This window comes from Orycteropus afer, unplaced genomic scaffold (assembly GCF_000298275.1).
Source record: "Orycteropus afer afer isolate SDZICR_OR568_19922 unplaced genomic scaffold, OryAfe1.0 scaffold00105, whole genome shotgun sequence".
NCBI lineage: Eukaryota > Metazoa > Chordata > Mammalia > Tubulidentata > Orycteropodidae > Orycteropus > Orycteropus afer.
Window position 1 is genome coordinate 2,377,162 of NW_006921692.1, and position 10,566 is coordinate 2,387,727.

The 10,566-nt window shown below is 37.1% G+C and overlaps 1 protein-coding gene across 1 annotated transcript in view; it reads right to left on the minus strand.

Annotated features, from left to right (window-relative positions):
* The window catches only part of ADGRV1 (adhesion G protein-coupled receptor V1), a 947,781-nt gene that overhangs the window by 708,482 nt on the left and 228,733 nt on the right, over positions 1-10,566 (minus strand). The window contains exons 54-56 of the mRNA XM_007943393.1: positions 7,204-7,406; positions 2,367-2,543; positions 1,809-1,991 (exon numbers count right to left, since the gene is read on the minus strand). Of these exons, the coding sequence (XP_007941584.1) occupies positions 1,809-1,991; positions 2,367-2,543; positions 7,204-7,406 (563 nt within the window). The remainder of the gene's footprint in view (positions 1-1,808; positions 1,992-2,366; positions 2,544-7,203; positions 7,407-10,566) is intronic.

The following is a 10,566-nucleotide window of genomic DNA, read 5'->3' on the forward strand; positions in this document are numbered from 1 at the left end:
ATATAATAACTTTCTTTGCAAAACTTCCAAATAACTAAAACATCTTTAACATAATATTCCAGTAATAACAATGTTTTGATGAGCATTGTAAAGTAGGGCCCATTTGTTACTACAAACCACTAGTATGTACCTTGAATCTTTAATATAATGGGCTTTAGGGGGGTAAGTTCATAGCTAAAAATTATATTTAAATTGGACAGTCATAATCCATGGATTGTCTGTATTTCAAAGTCAGGTATTTACAAAACTGATCATTTTCAAAGGAAAGGTAATCACTTTTGTAATAAACTAAAGTATTATTTGCAAATACAAAATATAACAAAGCCTAATCTTGAACAATTTTTTTAAAATGCAGGACTGCACACATAAACCTTAGCATTTTTGGCATTAATATATAAAATGATATAAAAGAGTTTCATAAAAAGATTACTTCTTTCTACAATTAAAAAATTATCCTATCATTTTCAAAACAAAATTAAATGTTAAATGGAAGTTTACAAAGTGTCTGCAACTTGTATCTGTACTATTAAATACAGAATACCTTCCTTACAGGATGCAAGCCTTGACTATGACCATAACGATGCTGCTAAATGATGGGACTTCAACCTCATGCCTAGAATAAAATGTTATCGTACAACTACAGTTGGAAAGCTGCTTTAATGAAAAATCAACTTGTTTTTGCTTTCAATGTAAAAATCTCATTCATTTGCATTCCCCCTCCTCTTTGTTGGAGATATTTCAAAGTTTTAAATTTGATAAAACACATATCATTTAAAAAAACTTAACAATAATTGGTCTTGATGTGTAGGGAAATCTAGGTATGTATGCTCATCTTTCAGTTCTGGTGGTATAGTGCCTAAAGCATTCGATTGTTAACCAGAAGGCTGGTTGGTGGTTCAAATCTACCAGGTACTCCTCGGAAGGAAGACTGGGCAATCTACTTCTGTAGTGATACCACCTTGGAAACCCAAAGAGGGGTCACTATGAGTCAGATATGACTCGATGGCTGTGAGTTTGGTGTTTGATTTTTGGTTTTTGAGTTAACTGAAAAAGTGAATAACACAATCCAAATTTGACGAGGTAAAATCAGTCTAAGTGTATATAGATAACTGCTATTTCAAGTTACTAACATATTTTTGTGGTCGTTCATATTATTTTTCCACTTAAAAATTATGAAATCATCTTATTCTTGCAAATTATAACATAACCAGTTTGAAAAACTTATAAATATTGAAGAATACTTCGTAATTTTTAAGATTGGTTAGCCTAAATCTAAAATAACATTATTTGTGTGTTTTCTTTCTAGTTTTAATTATATAAAATTCCTTAAGAACATTTTGCTCCTCCCTTGTCATTTAAGTCTATTTTGAAATTTTAAAGTAAAGTTTGGATTTTCAACTTCACACTTTTACTGAAAATTGCAAATACGTAAGTGCTCTCAAGCATTAAGAAATAAATAGAAGACCCTAAAATTCATAAGACTAGTCTAGATCATCAGGTGGCAATTAAACATTCTTAATCACTTCTAAAAAAATTATTATCCCCTTTTATAACATCTGTTTTAAATAGAATCAGGTGGGCAAGTTCAGAAAAGGGTGATATTCTCGTTTTTTACCATTCTCTTTCCATACTTATTGATGCCTTTTCCATAACTAATACCATTTCTGTTTGGCTTGGCAAAGAACATTTATGTGTTTGTATATTATATGTATCTGTAATACATTTAGCAATCACTGACACACATTCATTGGTGTTTATAAAATATTTTAATACAACACAGAATGCTTATGTTTCCATGAATAGCATACTTGTCCATCAGAAAATTCAAGAATTCCATGAGATGGCTTAAAGTCTTCCAGGTCAGCATTGTCCCATATTGCTTTCCAATAAACATTTACTGCCCCAAAGCTTCCAGCCAGCCTGATCACAGGAACGTGAAGAATATTCAAGGGCGGAGGCACCTCATGAGCAATCATAACTCCACCAGCATCCTTTAAATAAAGAGTGTAAGTTGAAACCAAGATAAAAGTAGAAACTCTTGTAAGTCATCACTTCACAAATTTATCATCTCCACTTATCTTGCTTATGTGTCATCCTCCAGAGTAGGAATTATAGTTGGATATAAATATGAATAATTGGTCTTCAAAATTCTTACAATTCCAATTTAATGAAAATAACTTTCTTAATCCTTTGCTCTCATTCTAAGGAAACTAAGAATTAGTCTATAAAACAAATTTAGTTGCTCTTCTACTTATAAATATCTATAAGTAGAGCTGATTATTTTGCAGAAAATATGATATTGTAAAACAATTGCCAAATCAGCAGGGACTTTTATATTACTATAAATATATGAAAGTTCATCTCACTCTGGTAACATGAAATCTAAAAATTCCTCTGGGATCATCATTTTCTTCAATCATTATCTCAGCTATTTCCATTCCAGGTCTCCACACACTTGGCTGTCCTACAGAGAAGTCAGAGTTCACTAGGTGCACATTGGTGATATTGACAATAAATCCTTCCTCCAATTCTGGAACATCATCCTAGGATGGGGAAGGGAGGGCAGATAATATTTTATTTTTTAAAAGATATTTAATTTGCATCAGAAACCCACTCTCCTTCAGTAATGAATAACTAACTTTGTCCACAAGAATGGGCAGTTCTATGTAAAAAAAAATCTGTTTTACACAACTTCAGGATCTTATATGATATTCAAGCTTATTTGATGCTTCAACAGAATCCTAATAATCATGATCAAGTAAAACATTTTTAAAATCTACCCTTCAATATTGACCATATCCTATTGAATATTTTTTGCTCATATAATATCCCAAAAATATTTAGGTCAAGTGGTAAGAGTCAAATTATGACCGTGAGTATATTTAGAGAAAGTCTGAAGAGTAGATTTGATGCTTTGAACACTAATGACTGAAGACCAGATGAGTCGTGGGATGATATCAAGAACATCCTACATGAAGAAACCAAAAGGTCATTAAAATAAATAAATAAATATATCAAAATTAATGTCACAAAAGACTCTGAACTTTCTGTTGAATGGAGAGCAGCTAAAGTGAAAGAAATGATGAGATAAAAGAGCTAAACAGCAGATTTCAAAGTGTAGCTCAAGAAGAGAAAGCAACATATTATAGTGAAAAGTGCAAACACCCAGTGTTACAAAACCAAAAAGGTAGAACATGTTCTCCATTTCTCAAGATGAAAGAACTGAAGGAAAAATTCAAACCTCAAGTTGTTATACTGAAGGAATCCATGGGCAAAAAACTGACCATGACACAGGAAGCATAAAAAGAAAATGAAAGGAATAAAGAATCACTGTCATGGATTGAGGAGCTCTGGTGGTGTAGTGCCTAAGGTATTTGACTGTTAAACAGAAGGCTGACAGTTCAAACCCACCAGCCACTCCTCGGAAGGCAGGTAGGGCAATCTACTTCCAAGTGATACCACCTCAGAAATCCAAGAAGGGGTCGCTATGAGTCGGATCCGACTCCATGGCAGTGGTTGCATTTGTGCTGCATTTGTGTCATGTATTGAACTGTCCCTCAAAAGTATGTATCAGCTTAGGTGGGTCATGATTCTCAGTGGTTTGGCAGCTATATAATGATGCAATGTGGCATTCTGCAAAAATTCCTCATGATGTGATCCCATGTGATAAGCCTATCAGTTGTAAAAGGATTAGGGTGTGATGCACCATGCTTAATCCCTTCACAGCCTTGATGTCATGCAGGAGAAGTTTTCATGGGGTGTGGCCTGCAATACCTATTATCTTACAATAGATAAAAGGAGGGAGAGAAGCAAGCACAGAGAGGGGCATCTACTACCACTAAGAAAGAAGATCTGGGAGCAGAGTGTATCCTTGGACCCAGGGTCCTTGTGCTAAGATCCTCCTAGGCCCAAAAGACACAGAGAAAGGATAGTCTTCCCCTAGAGCTGTTGTTGTTGTTGTTGTTGTTATTTGCCGTCGAGTCGGCCCCGACTCATAGCGACCCCTCCTTGGGTTTCCGAGGCAGTATCACTACGGAAGTAGGATTGCCCAACCTTCCTTCCGAGGAGTGGCTGGTGGATTTGAACCGCCAGCCTTCTGGTTAGCAGTCAAGTGCCTTAGCCACTATGCTACCAGAGCTCCCTCCCCTAGAGATTTGCCCAGTACAATACATCTCACAGTACAATACAAGCTCATGTCCGAATTCAGAGCTCTAGCTCCCCTAGAGCTAGAGCTCTGAATTCGGACATGAGCTTGTATTGTACTGTGAGATGTATTGTACTGGGCAAATCTGCTGCAAAAGACCTCTTTAAAGCACTGAAGAGCAAAGATATCTCTTTGGAGACTAAGGTGCACCTAACTCAAGTCATAGTATTTTCAATCATCTCATATACATGTGAAAGCTAGACAATGAATAAGGAAGAACAAAGAAGAGTTGATGCATTTGAGTTGTGGTGTTGGCCAAGAATACTGAAGGTACCATAGACTGAGAGAAACTAACCAAACCAAACTCAATGCACCATCAAGTTGGATCCGAGTCATAGTAACCCTTGCTTGGGTTTCTGAGGCAGTATCACTGTGGAAGTAGACTACCCAACCTTCTTTCTGAGGAGCAGTCAGTGGGTTTGAACTGTCAGCCTTCTGGTTAGCAGTCAAATGCCTTAGGCACTAAGCCACAAGAGCTCCCAGACTGACAGAAGAACTAACAAATCTGTCCTGGAAGAAGTGTAGCTGGAATCTTTCTTGGAACTGACCGTGGCCAGACTTCATCTCACCTACTTTGGTCATGTTATCAGAAGGGAACATTTCCTGGAGAAGGATTATCATGCTTGGTAAAGCGGAAGGTCAGTGAAAAAAGGGAAGGCCCTCAACAAGAAGGACTGACATAGCAGCTGCAACAATGAGCTCAGCTATTACAAGCATTGTGAGGCTGGCTTAGGACTGGGCAGTGTTTTGTTCTGTTATACATAGTCACTATAAGTCAGAGCTGACTCAATGACAACTAACAACAAACTATGAGAGAATAAATTTCTGTTTGTTATAGCCATCTACTTGTGCTATTTCTGTTACAGCAGCACTAGATAACTAACACAGTCACTGTACCAAAAAGCCCTGGTGGTGCAATAGTTAAAGTATTGGCCGCTAACCAAAAGGTTGGTGGTACAAATCCACTAGCACTCCATGGGAGAAGGATAAAGCGCTCTGCTTCAGTAAAGATTTACAGCCTTGGAAACCCTATGAAGCAGTTATATTCTATCCTATAGGTTTGTTATGAGTTGGAACTGACTTGATGGCAGTGGGTGGATACCAAAAAGAAACTGGTCAATTTTCAATCATTTCAGCAGGTAACAAATGATCAGGAACTGATGGTACCAAAGGAAAAAGTTCAAGCTACATTGAAGGCACTGGTGATAAACAAGGAGCCACGAATTGATGGAACACAAACTGAGATGTTTAAAAAAAGTGAGGCAATGCTGGAAGTGCTCACATATCTATGCCAAGGAATATATGTGCCTATTCCAAAAAAATGTAATCAACAGGAATGTGGAAATTATCAAGCAATATTATTAATATCATATGCAAATAAAATTATGCTGAAGATAATTAAAAAATGGTTGCTGCAGTACACTGACCGGGAACTGCCAGAAATTCAAGCCAGTTTCAGGAGAGCATTTGGAATGAGGGCTATCATTGCTGATGTGAGATGGACCTTGGCTGAAAGCAGAGTAATCAGAAAAATGTTTATCTGTGTTTTATCGATTATACAAATCCATTAAACTGTGTGGCTCATAATAAATGATGGATAACAATGTGAAGAATGGGAATTTTGGAACACAATGAAAGCTTGAGATGGTGTCAACTTGCCTAGGCCATGATTCTCGGTGGTTTGGCAGATATTACATAATCATATTCCATTTTGTTATCTGATGTGAGCAGCCAAGCAGTTGAAAGGAGAGTCCCCCTGGGGGCATGGCCTTCATCCAATATATATGGATGTTCTGGCAGAGCTCACTCTCCTTTGATCCTACATCCAACTCATCATCCTCTGACCTCTGGTTCTTAGGAGTTGAGCCAGCAGCCTGCCATCTGAGTTGCTGATTTGGGGATTTCCCGGCTACTACAACTCCATGAGCCAGCAGTCAGCCACATGACCTGCCAATTTTGGGTTCATAAGCTCCTGCTACCATATCAGTCAGGAGAAGCCTCCAGCATGCCTGATCCACAGATTTGGGACTTGCCAGCCTCCATAACTTTGTGATCCATTCCCTAGAAATAAATATTTCTATATATTTATATATACATATCACTGGCTTTGCTCCTGTAGAGAATTTAGCCTAAGACAAAGCTCTAGATTTGCAAACCTACATACAAGTCTTTATTTTAGTTATTTTTTTAAAAAAAATTTACTTATTTTGGATAATAAAAATTTTCAAAAAGCAAAAGGAATATGTAGTGAAAAGGAAAGAAGTCTCCTTTCACCCCATCTCTCATTTCTTTCTTTGATTGTTTTCTCCAGCAGCTACCACTATTGCCACTTTCAGTTTCATATACATCACTACAGATATATTCTTGCATTCATGCATACATATTTTATCCCTCTCTCTTTCTCTTTCTTTGTCTCTGTGTGTGTGTGTGTGATTTATTTTTCCAAAGTAAGACATTAAAATCAGACCTAACTCATGAGACTCTTGATTCAATTATCATATCAGGAAATTAAAATCTTGTCCAACTAAACCAACAATGAAAATTACCAGAGTGATTTGGGAAATTTAATGTATTCAGAAGATATTATTTTAAAATAAGTAATCAATCTACATAATAGTGAATACAAAGTTCATTTAAACTATATTCCAGTCTCAAAAATAAACATAAATAATTGATATACTTGTCATTTTTTCTAGCCAGTTATTAAATATTTAATTCCTTCAATGGAAAAATTAGAGCTCTGGTAGTGCCTAAGACATTTGACTGCTAACCAGAAGGCTGGTGGTTCAAACCCACTAGCCACTCACTCCTCAGAAGGAAGACTGGGCAATCTACTTCCATAGTGCTACTGCCTTGGAAACTCAAGGAGGGGTTGCTGTGAGTTGGACCCAACTTGACGGCACTGAGTTTTTGAGTAATTTTATATGTAAGGGTTCTCTTTTTTAAAAAAAAGATTTTTAAGTTTATTTTATATCATATTCATAACAATCTAGACTCACCGGCAAAATGGCAACTTTGGCATAACTTTCCTTCATGTTTTCTTTCATTATTATTACTGTTTCTTGTAGAACATAATCTTCACTTTCAGTAGCTTGATTATTGATGGGCAGTAAGAAATCTGGTTTAGCTATCAAGTGAATGGCAATGTCCCCAAATAATCCTTTATCTCGAACAATTTGTAATTGAAGAAGGGTGATGTTCTCTATAACACAAATATAGTTCAATACAAAGCTTTTTAATTGCTGTCAGTGCTCTATAAAGTGCTTACAGCAGAATATTCTACAATGTCTCTTTAATATAATTAAGGAAAGAGAGATACGACAAAGACAATTTATATTCTGAAGAATATTTTATTCCTGTCTCCCTTGTCCCAAAATTTGTGCTGAGAATTATCTTCAAAGCTTATTACTATATTCCAGTTCTAACTTTTACTTTCTGACTTTGTAACACACTTTCCTCTGTTCACATACTATACACATTAACAGAAATTGCATGAAATCTTAAGAAAGTGCCTATATGCAAGTTCAGCCTACGTGTCAAATACAAATGCTCAAAAGAGTCTTCAAAATGAAAATCATCATTTAATGACTAGAATAAGAGTGCTTGTGTTCTTCTACTAAGGTACTTATCACAAGTCTCAAAGTATTTCATAGCACTTAATTTTAATTTCATTTTATTTACCATATGAAATGAAAAATAAAATGTGCCTGTCGATGACAATGTAGAAAGACTGGATCTCTTACACTGCTAGTGAGACTGTATAATGTTAAAGCTACTGTAGAAAACAGTATAGCATTTCCTAAAAAAAATTGAAAATAGAAATACCATTTGATTCAGCAACTCCATTACCAGGAATACATCCTAAAGAGGTGAGATCTGGGGCAAGAATAGATATATGCAAACCCATGTTCATCACAGCAAAATTCACTATTGCAAAGAGATGGAAACAACTTAAGTGCCCACCAACAAATGAATGGATAACCAAACTATGGTACATTCATACAAGGGAATGCTAGGCAACATTAAAAAAATAATAAAGAATCTAAAAATCACCTCATAACATGGATGAATTTGGAGGACATTTTGCTGAGTGAAATAAATCAGTCACAAAAAGACAAATATTATATGAGCCCATTATTACAAAAAAGTCAAGGAAAGGTTCACACAGGGAAGGAAATTTACTTTGTTGGTTAATAGGGATGAGAGGGAAGGAGAGTGAAATTTTCTGATTAGTTAAGAGTTATATGTTAATTTAGGTGAAGGGAAAGATAATATAACAAAAGTGTGTGACCAGCACAGTAACAACAGGGAAAAGGAGGACACAGAAGCAAATACTATTACATGCACAGTACTGGATTACCAGTGGCAGCAAACACTAGTCTATGGGTAAATGCATAGACAAGTGAGAAGATCAGTTGTGTGTAAGTGAATAGGAATATACTCATGACCTAGGATCGATTTGCCTGAAGATGTTCTTACACGTGTATCTATGCTTAAAAAAAGAGAAAAATCCATACACATTATAGAAGCAATGGGGGACAGGGTTGGAGCAGCTTCTTGATGACAACCAAGCATCTTCAGGTAGAGAGTCACCAGGCCTGCAGGCTTGGGACCATGGTCTTGGGGAACATGAAGCTCAACTGGCACAACATAGTACATAAAAATCTTGTTCTACATCCTACTTTGGTGAGTGGTGACTGGGGTCTTAAAAGTTTTCAAGCAGCCATCTAAGATGCAACGATTGGTCTCCCTTGGTCTAGCACAAAGAAGAATGAAGAAAATCAAAGTCATATGGAAACAATTAGTCAAATGATATGATAGACCATGGAACCTCAGCCTTCACAACCCTGAGACCAGAAGATGGTGCCTGGTTACCAATGCCAAAGGCTCAGAAAGGGATTAAAATTGGAGATCCTGCATAGAGTGGGAGGAAAAATGGGGAACAAAGTTCAAAAACACAAAAATTACCAGAATTACTGGTTGGATAGAGATTGGTGGAACCCCTGAGACTATGGCCCCAGGTTATCCTTTGGGCCTGGAACTGGACTCACTCCCATGGATTAGCTCTCAGCCAAACAGTAGAGAGACCTACAAACAGAACATTTAACCCAGGGAGATGCACCCACCTAACCTAGGGAGATATGTCCCTTGGATCAATCAACCATGAGACATGAGAAGGGCAGAGTTTTCATAGAGGGAAAGTTGGAAAGACAGGAATGCAAAGATAGGAAGGGCTTAGGGAAGGGATAGTCACAGAGAGAAGATGGGACGAGAGCTTTTTATTATTGGGATTGTAATTGGGGCCATGAAACCAAATGTTCATAAACGGTTGAGAGTAAAACAAATATCCTTTGTAAATTTGTACCCAAATCACAATAAATTTTTTTTTTTTAAATCCCTGTAAACTTCCCCCACTGGTCTTAAATTCCTGAGGACTAAAGATGATGTCTTGGTTTCCATACAACACTAATTCCTGGCACTTAACTGTTGTTATTGCTGTTAGGTGCCATTGAGTTGTCTCCAACTCATAGTGACCCTATATACAGCAGTATGAAACACTACTGGTCCTTTGCCAGCCTCATGATCCCTACTCTACCTGAGCCCATCATTGCAGCCACTGTGTCAATCCATCTCGTTGAGGGCTTTCCCCTTTTTCATTGACCCTCCACCTTACCAAACATGATATCCGTCTCCGGGAAATGGTTCCTTCTGATAACGTGACCAAAATAGGTGAGACGAAGTCTGGTCATTCTTGTGTCCAAGGAGCATTCCAGCTGCACTTTTTCCAGGATAGATTTGTTAGTCCTTTTAGCAGACCATGGTACTCTTACCATTCTTCCCCAATACCACATCTCAAAAGAATCAACTCTTCTTCCATCTTCCTTATTCATTGTCTAGCTCTCACATGCATATGAGGTGACTGAAAATACCACGGCTTGGGTTAGGGACATCTTAGTCTTTAAGGACAAATCTTTGCTCTTCAGCACTTGAAAGAGGTCTTTTGCAGCAGATTTGCCTAATGCAATATGTCATCTGATGTCTTGACTGCTGTTTCCATTGGTGTTGTAGAACCAAGCAATATGAAGTCCTTGACAACTTCAATCTTTTCTCCATCCACCACGAAGCTGTTTATTGGACCAGTTGTGAGGATTTTTGTTTTCTTTATACTGAGGTGTAATCCATACTGCAGAGACTGCAGTCTTTAATCTTCATCAATAAGTGCTTCAAGTCATCCTCACTTTCAGCAAGCAAAGTTGTGTCATCTGAGTATCGCAGGTTGTTAATGAGTCTTCCTCAAATCTTGATACCATGTTCTTCTTCATATAATCCAGCTTCTCAGGTTATTTGCTCAGCATATGTGG